Source organism: Octopus sinensis, linkage group LG12 (assembly GCF_006345805.1).
Source record: "Octopus sinensis linkage group LG12, ASM634580v1, whole genome shotgun sequence".
Taxonomy (NCBI): domain Eukaryota; kingdom Metazoa; phylum Mollusca; class Cephalopoda; order Octopoda; family Octopodidae; genus Octopus; species Octopus sinensis.
In genome coordinates, this window is record NC_043008.1 from 52,397,225 (window position 1) to 52,413,315 (window position 16,091).

Below are 16,091 nucleotides of genomic sequence, written 5' to 3' on the forward strand. Positions count from 1 at the left end.
GGGGAAGAAGAATGGCCATGTGTCAGAATGTACAAAGAGAAAAAGTACTGAACAAATATGAATACACATACTCACACACACACACACATATATATATATATATATATATATATATATATATATATATATATATATATATATATATATATATATATATACGTATATACATGAATACACAAAACCCGTTATAATCATTTTTCATTAAGTACCTGAGATACTGAAATTTCCCTCTCTAACTTCTATGATTTGGTCACTAACACAAATCCATAGGATCTGAGGAAAATTAGTTATTAGTAAGTTTTCATAAACCTCAAAGTGTTTCTTTACATTTCTGCTCTCATTTTATTTTTGGGACCTGTTGTTGTTTGAGATTTTGACATGGGCCACCATTAATCTTTTTTTTTTTAGATTCAATTCTTCCCGTTTCCCTCTTTATCTGTATACATTTATTTGTTTTATGTCTGTTTCTTTTTCATGCTTGCATATATTATTGTTTCACAGCTGGATATCCTTTTCTTTTGATGACCCTCACATGTTTTTTCAAGTAAGGAATTTCTTATTGCAGATGTTAACAAAGGCACAAAGCAAATAGATGAATTGTAGGCAGAAGAGACAACACTGCTTGTAGACTACAACCTTCACATCTCACAAACACATATGTGTATGCATATATATAATTCTACACACACATGGTGGGTGATGCTCCTTCCATAAGTTTTATAAACATTTATAAACAACATTTATAAATGCAAAAACAAAAAGAAGTTATAATGTTTGATTAAATACAAATATTCAAGACAGATTCCACAGCCTCTTGAAATGCAGGAATATTCAATTTTCCGCTGACAGCATGCAAAAGATTCTCCACCCGTTCTTTATTCAGCATTCTTAAAATACCTAAAATCTCTACAACTTCACTGATTACTTTCTGTTTCACATCATTAGGAATTACATAGACGTCCTCAACAGCTACATCATAGACAAGCCTGAGTAGTATTTTTACCAATTTATCATTATGGTGTTGTATTCTTGGCCATGAAACTTTAATGAAGCTTTTGAGACTAGCAAGTACATTTAACCGAGCAACTTCGTGTGGCCCATCATAAATTTCTAAATAAGATTCTACAAGTTGTAGAAATTGTTTCGTGTGTCGAACAACTGTCATTCCCATAAGGTGAATGAATTTAGGAATATAACTAGTATACACACGCCGAAATGATAGCTGGTTTTCTATTTGTGCGTTGTACAGGACTGAGGTAAATATTTCATCATAACGGTTATAGCTTATATTTTCTAGTTTGGAAGGTGGTTTTTCTAGAATGGAAAGAATAGAGAGCAGAGAAGACAATGTAGTTTCCAACACACTTTCTTCCTGGGTGAATAACTGATGCTTTAAAGCATCAAAGATGACAGCATCTCTGTTGTACCATCGTAGTTCTTCTTTGCTTACATTATCAATGATGTAATTCAAGTATTTTATACCAGTCAGTTTATGTTCACTCACAAAGTCATCAACAAACAAAAGTACCGGAGTCAAAACATGGTCTAAATAAAAACTGAGATATGGGTGTTCTACGTTCCCCAAACACCAACAGAAAGCAGCTTTTGCAAAGGGATTTTTATTCCAGTTTTCCTTACGCAGGCGAGGTTGGTTTAAATTTAATATTTTGCGGAAAATTGACTTCGTGTGCCATGAATCTTCGGGGTTTGTAAAGCCATGTTCATTGGCTAAAAGGAGAAGTTCCTGGGAATTTCGACAAGAGTAGAATTTTGCAAGGGCATTGATAATACTGTTCGCTGCAACAACTGTAGTTTCGCTCGTCCACGGACCGGGTTCGGCATGAGAAGCTGCTAAACTGCACAACAAAGCAACCAAGTCAAGAGATTCGTTTCTGCAGAAAATCCGTTTGGAAGCTTTTTGATTTTGAAGAAGCAAAGTGAATGATTTAAACACCAAATTTGCTCTCGTAACAGCATTAGGGAAATCATCTGCCGTGTATTCGTAAATCTCGCGGTCTCTAAATTCTTCAACATATGCATGCGTAACAATCTTTTGTAGGAGTTTCACATCGTTGTCTTCAGAAAATGTATTTTTTGTGGAACTTGCTATCAGCATTTCTTCTTGGTGATTACATTCAAAATATATTTCAGGACATAACTGAACGAATACAACGACGAGGTTTAACTTACACAACGGGCTGCAAGTGCACGACTGAAGCTCGATGGAAATCTGATGAATTACGTCGGTGAATGAATGCGATTGCCGCATTTGATCGACTATACTCTCCAGGTTACAGTTACCGTCTATATCAGACGCACTTGAACCTACGATATCTTCCCATAAATCTGAAATCAATTTATCAGTCATACTGAATGTTATTGAAATGATTTCATTAACAGAGATTAATTAATCGAGAAGACGTTTCTCATGTTGTTGTTCTTTAAAACGGTGTCGACACAAAAAGAGTCACCCTTACAAAATATTCCGCATTGGAAACAATTATTTGAATAATACTGCAAATAATTACCGTTTCATCATTGCTATTCATCACAATTTTCTATATAACTAATTGAATGGTTTTGAATTACACCTGTATTTCATGGAATTTGTCAAAATATAACTTATATTTATATAAAATTGGGTGGAATATTTTTAATCCGAAAACTATATCATATTTGCCAAAGTGTTTTCCACTTCCGTTGCCAACATGGCTTTTACTTTGTATTCACTTTTAGAAGCCACCTTACTTTGTCTTAATGCGATCTGTATCCTCCACGAGGAAAGGTTTCTTTCCAAAAGTAAGTTTTTTATGATAATATCTCTCTATCCTAGTTTGACACGATATAACCGGTTTTAATTTAAGCCCATAAATTTATTGTTTATTGTCCGTCATTTATCTCTGAGGAATGTGCGAGCAAGTATCTTAGTTTGTTTGGTCCCTGGACGAAATAGGGAAGAAGAAGAAGAAATGTGATGCTTTGTTGTTTATGTATTTCCCAACGTTATCAACAGCGTAAATAGATTTGACCAGGGATCGAAACCACATCTTGGAATCACTCTCGGAAAGCTTTTGGCATCAATGTCTCTGCTTTGCCAGGGTGAATTCCATTAAACTATAAAAATATTTGATGTCAAGATATTTTTGACTTGTCTGTCGAAATGTTTCACATTTATTTTGACCAGTCCCTGCAAAAATTATCAATTCGGATATGTTTGTACATGAAGAGAATTGAATTTATAATAATTGCTTACGTACGTACATTTATTTGTTTAGTTCAAAAGGTGGGATAGCAATCTATGCTTTCTTCCGATAGCATTAGCGATAATCTCAACTTTTATGTAATGCTAGAAAGTTATTAGATTTATACGTATTTAGACACACAAACACGTGAAATTCTAAACCCCTTATATAAAATAGCCACGTTGTTCCTAGGTATATATATATATATATATATATATATATGTATGTTGGCTGACTAGAAACTAAGACCACAGCTTAGGTATTTAAAAACAATTTCTTCTCCCTGAGCCTTCTGATCAACGAACGACACCCGATAATTTTCTCGATAAGCGCTTTATGCTTGTCAGGGAATTTTCGTTGGAGGATGCAAAAACGTTTCCTGTTGCTTTCCTCTGTGTGTGTGTGCGTGCGCCAGACACCATCTTGTCGGCCTGACACAAGTTTTTGACACCTGTCTGCGTACACAACCAAAACAGATACTACAAAATCTCTTGTCCAGAACTGTGACTATTTCTCCAAATTCAGATGATTTTATCAACCCCGGAGAAAAGAAAGTTATCATTGGCAGGATTTTATTTCTGAATGTAAAGAACCTGAACAAAATTCGGTTAATATAGGGCGTAACAAATATCAGAAAATCAAAAAAAAAATGTGTGTAATAGGTGTAAAACAACTTCCTATGAACGAATATGAAAAAAAAAATTCGCGCACGCGAAAGGGGGGTGGGGGAGAGGCCTCGGAAAATTCACATCGGGAAGTTCCGAAAGCGTCTGAGGGGCTGAGCCGGGCACCAAAACAAAAAAAAAATAGTGTAATATGTGTAAAACAACTTGCTCTAAACGAATATGAAAAAAAAAAATGCGCTCTCGAGAAAGAGGGGTGGGGGAGAGGCCTCGGAATATTTATATCGGGAATTTCCGAAAGCGTCTGAACCGGGCACAAAAACAAAAACAAAAACAGCGTAATAGGTGTAAAACAACTTGCTCTAAACGACTATCATGAAAAAAATGCGCGCTCGCGAAAGGGGGGTGGGGGAGAGGCTTCGGAAATTTCACATCTTCAGTCCACGGCCTTTAAACTAAGAAAAAATAGTGTAATTGGTGTAAAACTACTTGTTCTAAACGAGTATCAAGAACACACACTCACACATGAATCATAAACTCCGTATTTCGCAAAAAAAAAAATAAAGAGAAGAAATTCTGGAAAAAGTGAAGAAATGTTGGATCTCCGCCATGTGAATCAAAATACGTGTCAGAAACATCTTGAAATACTACAGAAATTATGTTACGAAAATGATAATGTATACATACCTCTTTGAGTGGTCCATCGATAATGATGATAAAGAAATGAGTTGGATTTGAACTCAGAATATTGACTAACACAACTACATACTACAAGACTCAAAATATTCAGCCAAGTCACCACCCTTTAACTAGCAATAATAATAACATCAATAACATAACAGCCAAAAGATTTATTTGTTCTGAAAATAACAATCATAGTAAATAAATATGTTCTTTAATATTCACATTCATGTGCACAGTTAAACACACTTACATACAAACAGTCACGCATGCATAATACAGAACGGAACACATAAATGAAGGATGCATTACTTAGTATATATTACATCTAGAGAATTTTGATTAATAAGTCAAATATGCAAATTATAAAGATAATTAATTGCTTTACTAAACAGTGTTGTAAAGGTGAAAAAATAAATTTGGGAAAAAAATACACGCCAAAACTAATTAATAAAGGATAATTAGGGAAGGATTGACACAAAATAATAATTTTTTCTGTCTCTTTTTTTCTGATAAATGCATCTTAATAAGTGAGAAGAATTGCATATATCTGAACTATTTCAAAGAAAAGCATAATTTAATGTTTAAAATAGCTTTAACCAAGGAATGAGATCCAACATTTCTTCACTTTTTCCAGAATTTCTTCTCTTTATTTTTTTTTTGCGAAATACGGAGTTTATGATTCATGTGTGAGTGTGTGTTCTTGATACTCGTTTAGAACAAGTAGTTTTACACCAATTACACTATTTTTTCTTAGTTTAAAGGCCGTGGACTGAAGATATGAAATTTCCGAAGCCTCTCTCCCACCCCCCTTTCGCGAGCGCGCATTTTTTTCATGATAGTCGTTTAGAGCAAGTTGTTTTACACCTATTACGCTGTTTTTGTTTTTGTTTTTGTGCCCGGTTCAGACGCTTTCGGAAATTCCCGATATAAATATTCCGAGGCCTCTCCCCCACCCCTCTTTCTCGAGAGCGCATTTTTTTTTGTCATATTCGTTTAGAGCAAGTTGTTTTACACATATTACACTATTTTTTGTTTTGTTTTGGTGCCCGGGTCAGCTCCTCAGACGCTTTCGGAACTTCCCGATGTGAATTTTCCGAGGCCTCTCCCCCACCCCCCCTTTCGCGTGCGCGAATTTTTTTTTTCATATTCGTTCATAGGAAGTTGTTTTACACCTATTACACACATTTTTTTTTTTGATTTTCTGATATTTGTTACGCCCTATATTAACCCAAAATTCCTGTTGTTGTTCATATTTTTTATCTAAATTGTTTCCTCAAATTCACATATACAAAGCTTTTACCTCTTATTGAAGCAAAATGGTCCCCATCTAAAGCTGACCACTTTAGAAACAGCTTGTTGTCCTTATTCTCAGCTAATTTGGTTGTTTGCTCATTTAAATTTACGCATTTCTATCAATTATCAGTTTTGAATGGATGCATGCTGAACTAAAGGTTAAATCTGGCTCCTAACTTTCAAACCACCATCTGTTGAATGTCAGTGCCAACACAAGCCATCTCATTGTGCTACCCTAGTGTACTCTAATTGGTTTACAGTAATTAGTAAAACATCATGGTAGTCAGCTACAGGGTATGAAACTAGCATAGCAAGTGTGTGTACCATGCAGAGCAACCCTTGAATTTTCTGTGCACTCCCAGCCCCTACCCAGTCTTATACAGCAGACCCCAAAGCACTGCTCACATTAAAGTGTTGCCTGGAGCTGACTGCACCCGTGCCCCATCCCCAGCTACACTGCTGGTATGTAAACAACTTCAGGCCTTAGGTGTGACATTGATTGTCAACTTCCAATTCAAAACTCTCTTCATAATTTGTTTTACTGTTTAGTCAGAGAGAGAAAGGCAATGCATGTAGTAAGACACTTTATCTTTTCTAGAGGCTAGTAGGAGGAAGGTGTCCTTGAATTGGAAACCAGAGTTGAATGTTGACAACAGAGTGGATTCTGCTGAGAATAGCCAAGAATCAACTGGTGGTATTAAACTAGGCAACAAAACGTGCAAAGTGCTGGAATAGGCACTGTGAACAATTTCATCTGATGGTCTCACAGCTCTGTCAATCCATCATTCTTGACTGATATTTTATAACTTCAAGAAGTTGAAAAGCTAAGTTGACCTCAATGGGAATTAGAACTCAAGATGCAGAGATTTGGAACAAATACAAAACTATGCTTTGTATTTGGTACTTTGCCATTTTGCTTTTGGTATTGAAAGCCAAGTAGGAGTGGAATATTATCATATCTAGAGACAAACACATTTAATATTTTCATCTACGGCATGGCTCTATGGTTAAGAGGTTTGCTTGGCAATCACAAGATTTCAGGTTTAGTCTCACTGCATGGCACCTTGGTAAAGTGTTTCCTACTATAGCTTCAGACTAAAGTTATGTTGTGTGCATATGTGTTTATATATATATAATGAGAGAAAGGGCGTTTCGCCATAGAAAATCTGCCCCAACGAATTACATCCAATGCATACGAGCTTGGGAAAGTGGATGTTAAAATGATGCTGATACTTAGCATCATCATTATAACATCTACTTTTCCGTGCTCATATGGGTTAGATGATATTTGTTGAGGCAGCCTTTCTACACTTGGTTGCCCTTCCTATCACTAACTATCACCTGGGTTGGAGCAAAGTAATATTGCCTCATGGTTGGGCATGTTTTCTCATCAGGTTGGAAATGAAGGACTCTGCTTGTATGACAAAGACACTCACTTACAACTACTCTGTAATGTCAAGACCTGAAGACACAAACCCCTACACACACACACACACACATGGACAGGTGTGACTGTGGGGTCGAAACATGCATCCCGACCACAGGCTTTTTGGGTTCAGTCTCAACTAACCAAAACTTTGTGAGTGAATTTGATAAATGGAAACTGAAAGTTCATTGTGTATATATATACATACATGAATGTATATATGTATACCCAATATTATGGATTCAGATAAATCAGTTACTTAAATGGTATGCATCAGGTTGGGTTGAATTCCAGGCCAGCATCAGCTGGAATCAGGTTCAGCTCACCCACTAAGGTAGAGTGTTGTTCTTATATTGTATCATCTGAAGAAAGCTTTTTGTTTTTGGTTATGATGTAATGTATTCATTAATTTATTTAAAAAATCTGTTGGAAACAGCTGTAATGAAGTGATATGTAACCACCATTTGTTATTTATTTTATATATATACTAGCAGTATCGCCCGGCGTTGCTCGGGTTTGTAAGGGAAATAACTATATAAGCATTTTTAGAGATGTAAAGTATAATAGCCATCTCAATATGGCTAACCACAAAGGGGGATGTTACTGTAGCTTTTTACGTTCTGAGATTTAATAATAAATTTTTAGAGAGTTACTTCCCTTATATATGCCAAAAATGGATTAAAAATGGGAAAAATTCATGGTAAATTTTTTTTAAAATCATAGACTCACCGTAGACGCGCGCTAATACCCAGAAGGGCTCGATATGAATCACCACTATAAGATACCCGGTTTTGGTTAAACTGCACCGCAAAATGTGGGAGTAGTTAGGAATCTAAATCGTAGGAGACAGACAGCACACAACCTCACTTTTATATATAAAGATATATATATATACATATACACACACACACATGCACACACACAATGAAAATAATAATAATGCTCTCAGTACACTCACTAAAGTAGTTGTATTTTGGAAGGACATCTAGTTATAGAAACCATGCTAAAAATGGAAAATACAAGTGAGAGGTTGTCCCCACATCCTTAACCCATCAAGAAGGGCAGTAACACTGAATAAGAACTTACTGAGACCATGATGACTCCAACCCAAATCAACATGGAAAAATGTACATAAAATAATGATAGTTGTGATATATTTAATATACTGTGCAGCCTGCAGGAAATTGTGGCAAAAGGAAGAGCGAAACTCACAGGTTTGGTTTTCCAACTCAGAAGGATAAATGCCCAAAACAACTAAGCCTTTGGTACCACCAGAGGAATGAAGGAAGAGAGGGACACTCAAAAAGACATGGTGCACCACTGTCAAAGAAGATCTGATGCAACTTAGCATCACCTGGGAAGATGCAGGTGACTATGCTCAAAACTGGGATGATTGGAAACATCTTGGTAATTGATGTACAGACCAGCTGTATGGGAGGGACGAAGACTAATGTGTGTGTGGTGGCGTGTAAAAAGCATCCTTCGAATGTTGAGCCTCATGGAGGCAGTGACAAGTGACCGAGACCTTTGGCAATACACTGTGCTTGAGATGGACCTGTCAAGCCATGTGAGATTGTAGTCATGGCCAATGCTGATGTTATGAAACTGGCACATAAAAAGCACTCGCTACACTCTTGGAGTAGCTGGCATTAGGAAGGGCATCAAGCCATAGAAACCATGTCAAATCAGATTGGAACCTAGTGTTGCTCCCAGTTTACCAGTTTTCAGTCAAACAAACCGTCCAACCCATACCAGCATGGAAAATAGACATTAAATGATGATGATGATGATATATATATATATATATATATACACACTTTATTCAAAAGCAGCAGAAATATAACAAAAGCCGTTACTCAGAGTTTCACGTTTCTGTTCGTCGGACAGTTTTTTTTAACAAAACTGTCTGACGAATGGGAACGTGAAACTCTGAGTAACAGCTTTTGTTGTATTTCTGCTGCTTTTAAACAAAGCATATTACTCTACCTCTGGTATTTGAGTACTCTTTTTTCCACCTTGTTTCACATTTATGGGCTTATTCTGGTGTATATATATATATATATATATATAAAACTAACCTCACCTGTGCTTGTGCCACGTAAAAAGCACTTAATCCACTTTGCTGGGTGGTTAGTGTTAGGAAGGACATTCAGCTGTAAAAAGATATTTATTCTCTGATTTTAAAGCAATTTTTAAATATAAACAAATAACCAAAAATTTATGAGCTAACCTCAGGCTGAATCAAACTCACAAATCGATGCTTTCATGGCTCCTTGCAAATCTGATTGGCCAAACGCTCACCCATCAATTTCAGTCAAATTCAGTTAATATATACCTAAACTGTCTTATCTTAATACTACATAAATAATATTTTTATAAACAAACCCGAAAGGCTTTGTGAGTTACAGAGTGAAAGCTACTATGGAAGGCTCATGGTATAATAACTGCATATAATATATATTGTAATGATATTTACTCTCTGATTTTAAAGCGACAATTTTTAGATATATATCATCATTGGCTCATATATCCGAAAAAGAAGCATACACACACACACACATGCTTTTTTAAAATTATTAATAATCAACTGAAGTTACAGAGCGACTCAAAGGCCAAGAGTTTTGGTACTTATCAAACTGGTTATCAACCAGTTTGATAAGTGCTTGAATCAGTCACTCAGACTTCTGCCGATTGTTAAGAGAAGAGCATAAACTCCTGTTTGGAGGTCTACTTTCCTGTTTTCATCACCAATCCTGTATGTGTATATATATATATATCTATATGCACACACACATAAATGTATATTGGTAGACCTACACACTTGTATAAGTATATATGTGTGTGAGTATGTATATGTATGTCTGTATATATATGTATATATTATTTTCATTAACATCACCATCATCATCATTTAACTTCTGTTTTCCATTCTTGTATGGTTTGGATGGCTTGACAAGTATAGTATGTATATATGTAATCATCATCATCATCGTTTATGATGATGATGTATGTGTGTGTATGTATATATGCATGTATATGTATATATACATATTTGTATGTTTGTATATGTATATATACATATTTGTAAGTTAGTTAATTTTTTGGCTCAAACAGCAAAAAGCAAGGCCATGTAGGGGGACATGGAGTTATGTACAGGGTGGTGTTCATGTAAAGAGTTCAGGCCACTTGTGTTCAAGGGAGACTTTGAACTGAGCGGTCGTCGGCATCTTCACTATCTCGTCCGGCAACTTATTCTACGGATCCGCAACCCGGACGGAGAAAGCCCCTCTCCTTCGATTGAGATGAAATCATTGCAGATAGAGCTTTTCGGAGTGACCCCGCAGCCGACACTCTGGAGCAGGAGTGAATTGACAGGGCCAATATAGTTGACAAGGCCATTAGGGAAAAGAAACAGGCATGGAAGGATGGTAGTAGCAAGGAACTGTATCAGATCGCCAGAAGAGAAGCAGATTAGAAAAAATTTGCTAATGTTCTGCATCGTGAGGACCAAAGACTTGATGTGTGAGAGAGAATCGTGATGTCATAGGATATAATTGTCTACATAGATGACTTACATTTAATGAGGCTGCAAAGAGAGAGAGACTTGGAGACACAGCTATGAAAGGTAGATTGTATGGTGTATGTGTGCGAACTGCCATGCTACACAGCAGTGAAACATGGCTATGACTGCTGAGGACATGTGTAGGCTTGAAAGAAATGAAGCTAGTGTGATGCACTGGATGTGTAATGTCAGTGTGCATACATGACAGAGTGTGAGCACCCTGAGAGAAAAGTTGGGCCTAAGAAGTATCAAATGTGGTGTGCAAGAGAGACGACTACACTGGTGTGGTCATGTGTTACATATGAATGAAGACAGCTGTGTGAGGAGGTGCCACTCCCTAACTGTAGAAGGAACCTGTGGAAGATGTAGACCCAAGATGACATGGCACGAGGTGGTGAAGAATGACCTTTGAACATTGGGCCTCACAGAGGCAATGACAGGATATATATATATATATATAGTACAAAGTAAGATAGGGGTTATGAATGTAACCCACTATGGGATATCAGTTATCCAATATACTGTTGGTAAAGTACCCAAATTCTTAATACATAAATGCTTTTAATTGCAATGCAATTAATTCATTCATTGTATTAAATGGGTGAAGGTAAAAAATATTTTTACCGTAAATTCATAATACAAATAAGAAAATGGAGAAACAAATTCATCTCGTTCATCAACTTATGGATATTACAATTTTACATTATTTATTAATTATACAAATGAGAACATGTAAAATTGTAATATCCGTAAGTTGATGAACGAGATAAATTTGTTTCTCCATTTTCTTATTTGTATATATATATATAATATATATATATATATTTACACACACACACATATATATATATATATACATATATATACACATACACACACATATATATATATATATATATATATAGGGTGGCGAATACTCGTTATAAATATCACCACCAGTGGCCTAGCATGTATAAAAAGTCAATAGACAACATATTCGTATTTTAAAATAGAAAATTATCCATTACCAGGTAATTTTTACATGCTAGAAATAGCAGCCAAACAGCCAAAATAAAAACCTATGGTTTTTATTTTTCATTTACTTCGAAATTTGCTATAAAATTGTGGTTTTTGGCCGTGTTTGGCTGCTATTTCTAGCATATAAAAATTACCTGGTAAAGGGTAATTTTCTATTTTGAAATACGTATATATATATAATCACCAAAGTAAATTCTGTGTATAGTATCTCGTTTAACTCTTTACTGTCTATGCCAGTCTCCTTTGCCTTACATCTCACTGTAAATAACATAAGAGTGTATTCAAATTTAACAAGAGTTGAATGAAACTTAAAATAATGTCAATCATTAGATGCTGAGCTGTAAAGCCATATAAGGTAAGGAGTGAAGGGAGATAACTAGGTATCACACGATATTTTGTCATCTGCTTTCTTAGTCATTACATGTTTTTTCATTTGTAACATTATTGGTACAAGAAGGAGCAGTTGATTGATTTTACCACAGCTCTTTACTGGTATCTTATTTTATCAAGGCTATTTCACATAATGCCATGACACTGCATCCTTTAAGGCCCTCATTCTTTCTGAAATCCGCCGAAACTACACCTGATTATATATACACTTTAGATGAGTTGTAGTGCACCTGAGCACTGTACACAATTATTATTATTATTATTATTATTATTATTATATAAGATATTGACAACAGTTTCTCTTGGCTGTTTCGTCTTTCAGTTGGTTGGGGTACAGCAGAACAAAGAGGTTTCGGTGAACAACCAGGCATAAAAGCGCAGCTAATTAACCTTGTGAGAGCAATACGAACAGTGATGAAAAGTAAGTGTTACTTCCAATTTTTCTTCTCCATTATTTCTTTTTCTCTTTTACTTGCTTCAGTCATTTGACTGCGGCCATGCTGGAGCACCGCCTTTCATCGAGGAAATCGACCCCCCAGGACTTATTCTTTGTAAGCCTAGTACTATCGGTCTCTTTTGCCGAACCGCTAAGTTACGGGGACGTAAACACACCAACATCGGTTGTCAAGCGATGTTGGGGGGGACAAACACAGACACACATATATATACATATATACGACGGGCTTCTTTCAGTTTTCGTCTACCAAATCCACTCACAAGGCTTTGGTCAGCTTGAGGCTATAGTAGAAGACACTTGCCCAAGATGCCACGCAGTGGGACTGAACCCGGAGCCATGTGGTTGGTAAGCAAGCTACTTACCACACAGCCTATTTTTATTATAATTATTTATAATTATAATGTTGCTGAATGAAAGAAATTCTTGGAATTAAAATTACTCTCTTTATTTTTAATTCTTTCGCCTTTTGTTTAATTCAGTTATAGAACTGTGCCCACAGTGAGGTACTGCTTTGATTAAACAAATCAACCCAAATACTTATGTATTTTTTAAAATCTGGTACTTATTCTACCTCTAAGTTACAGGGAAATAAACAAACCAAACCTGGTTATCAAATGGTGATGGTGGACAGACGAAAAGACACACAAGCATACAAACGTTCATGTACACACACACATGCAGATTGGGCTTCCACACAGTATCCATCTAAAAAATTCACTCATAAGTCATTGTTTGGTCCAGGTCTATAGTTGAACACACTTGCCTAAGATACTGTGCAATGAGACTGAACCCAAAACCATACAGTTGGAAAGTGAGCTTCTTAACTGACCACCACCACAATCATAGAGCCATGCCCGCTAAAAATCCATTTGGCTATTTTTTTTTTTTTTTTCCCTCTAAATTTGAAATTATAACATTTTGAAAGAAAATATTGAAAATAAAAATTACTGTTTTAAATTGTTTTCTGTAACAAAACACTTTTTTTTTCTCAAAAATTTATTTCTCAGCTTATAATCATCATCATCGTTTAACGTCCGTTCTCCATGCTAGCATGGGTTGGACGGTTCAACTGGGGATCTGGGAAGCCAGAAGGCTGCACCAGGCTCCAGTCTGATCTGGCAGTGTTTCTACAGCTGGATGCCCTTCCTAACACCAACCACTCTGTGAGTGTAGTGGGTGCTTTTTACGTGCCACCTGCACAGGTGCCAGGCGAGGCTGGCAACGGCCACGGTCGGATTGGTGCATTTTATGTGCCACCGGCACGGAAGCCAGTCGAGGCGGCACTGGCATCGGCCACAATTCAGATGGTGCTTTTTACAAGCCACCGGCACGGAAGCCAGTCGAGGCGGCACTGGCATCGGCCACAATTCGGATGGTGCTTTTTACGTGCCACCGGCACAGAAGCCAGTCTAGGCGGCGCTTTTTATATTCTTCTTATTTTTCTTTTTCAGTTCCACTGATTGGATTAAATGTACTCACAATTGTTGTTAAGTTACTATTTGGTTAAAGACTCTTGAACCTATGGCAAGTTCATTCAGCTTTATCATGCAGAAGGAAACAAACACTACAGCTTCTACAAAGACCATTGCATTCAACAACAGCTGCATCAGTAATGGTAAAGCAATGAAGAACTATCTACAAACTTCTTGTTGACATCCTATATAAAAGAAACATTTCTTCAGTCGTAGAAGTGATACACATATAACTATTTAAATATATATATATATATATATATATATATATATATATATATATATACACACACACACACACCACACACACACACACATATGTATATGTTCCACTGCATGGTGCTTCAATGTTTTACTGTTTCTGTTAACAATCATAATGTCTAAGAGCCATTTTATTGTGTTGCAATAAGATTATTAGTGTACATTAATTTTTTTTTATTCTGTGTTTTTTTACAAAAATGCATTACATTATTTTCATTTCCAAAGAACACATAAAGAAAAATACCAAACAATAATGTTAATTTTTAAAATTCTTTATTTTTTTTTTTTTTACTCTCTCCTCAGAAACTTTCATAAAAATATATTCTTATGGCTTATCCACTACCAACGAAATTATTTGTTATTTTCAACAATATTTACTGATAAAATTAATATTTTGGATTTGAATTTTTATATATTTTCCAAAATATTTACTTATATAACTAGTTTGTTATCTCTGCATGCATACATATAATGACTTCACTTTTAAGTTAAGTTAAAACTATTTGTCTTCAAACTTCCTGAAATGAACCCCTTCTGTTGCGCTCTGGTCTCTTTCTGCCACAGATTCTGCTCTTCTGTTCTTCAAAACTTGAAGCAATACCAACGATGTGTGCTCACCTCTCTCTATCCTTCTTATATCTATCATTGATTTAATCATCAAACCCTTTATTAAATAGACTGGAATTCATGCCTCAGATCTCTCTAAAACATTCTTCTTGCAATGGTCTCCCTTCCAAATAGTTTAATGAAATTGAACATCACTAAACTCAAGGACCCTAAAGGTGTCTGAAAAGGTTATGGGCACACTTCATGCTTCCTCCAGACAGCCTATAAACAAACTAAAGGCATTAAAGACTTTCAATAATTTGGTCTCTTTTGGGTGCTAAGTTTACTAAATACATACAAACCATACATACATGTCTCTATATACATATATTCACACACAGACACATAAATATATATTTACATACACACACGCACACATATATATAGTGTGTTCAAATCTTACAACAGCTATAGTGTTCTCTCCAGGGTGGCAGACAGCTCTCTGCCTTGGGTTATTTTCCTACTTCAGAGATGAGTTGTTTGTGGTAGAAAAAACTACAACATTCAGCCATAAAAACAATTCGTCTAAAAACTAAAAGGTAAAACATGTTTTCAAGATAAAAATAATGGATGTAAAATAAATCTGTTTATATTAAATAAGACTCTTATAATTCATTGATTTTCTACTTATTGCTTTTTCTTTTTTTCCTTGGCAGTTCTTTTATTTTGCTTTTTTGCAATTCTCAATTTATTGTCAAGGTTTTTTGTTGATCATATCAACCCTAAGAAGTATGATCTTAACTCTGCTACTTATCTCAATGATATACATGTTCACTCAACCAGTAAAATAACTGCAAATACATTACTTATAATATATAAGCAAATACACTGTTCTTAAATACTAATGGTGACACATCTTGTCTAGGCATGTTTTTGGCAGCGAGAACATGTCATTGAGAAGGCTTAATGAGGCCAAAGTGCCTCTGATGTTCTCGTTAGCTGCTGCTGGCATGATTTTTGCCTCCCTCCAATACATTGTGGGTTTTTTAAACACAGCACTCCATACAAGATGTTATTTCTGGACAAATGCTGCAGTAAATTGCCTTTCGGTGATTACT

General features: G+C 35.7%; 2 protein-coding genes across 2 annotated transcripts; one reads left to right on the forward strand and one right to left on the reverse strand.

The window, feature by feature from the left end:
• Positions 1-351: 351 nt before the first annotated feature.
• LOC115218106 (TELO2-interacting protein 2-like) lies at positions 352-2,470 on the reverse strand. The gene has a single exon (XM_029787893.2). It carries the CDS (start codon positions 2,366-2,368, stop codon positions 779-781), a length of 1,590 nt encoding a protein of 529 aa, XP_029643753.1. The 5' UTR covers positions 2,369-2,470; the 3' UTR covers positions 352-778.
• A 175-nt stretch (positions 2,471-2,645) lies between these two features.
• LOC115218110 (immediate early response 3-interacting protein 1) lies at positions 2,646-15,630 on the forward strand. The gene is made up of 3 exons (XM_029787897.2): positions 2,646-2,799; positions 12,560-12,658; positions 14,146-15,630. Exons 1-3 carry the CDS (start codon positions 2,709-2,711, stop codon positions 14,199-14,201), a joined length of 246 nt encoding a protein of 81 aa, XP_029643757.1. The 5' UTR covers positions 2,646-2,708; the 3' UTR covers positions 14,202-15,630.
• The last annotated feature ends 461 nt before the right edge of the window (positions 15,631-16,091 follow it).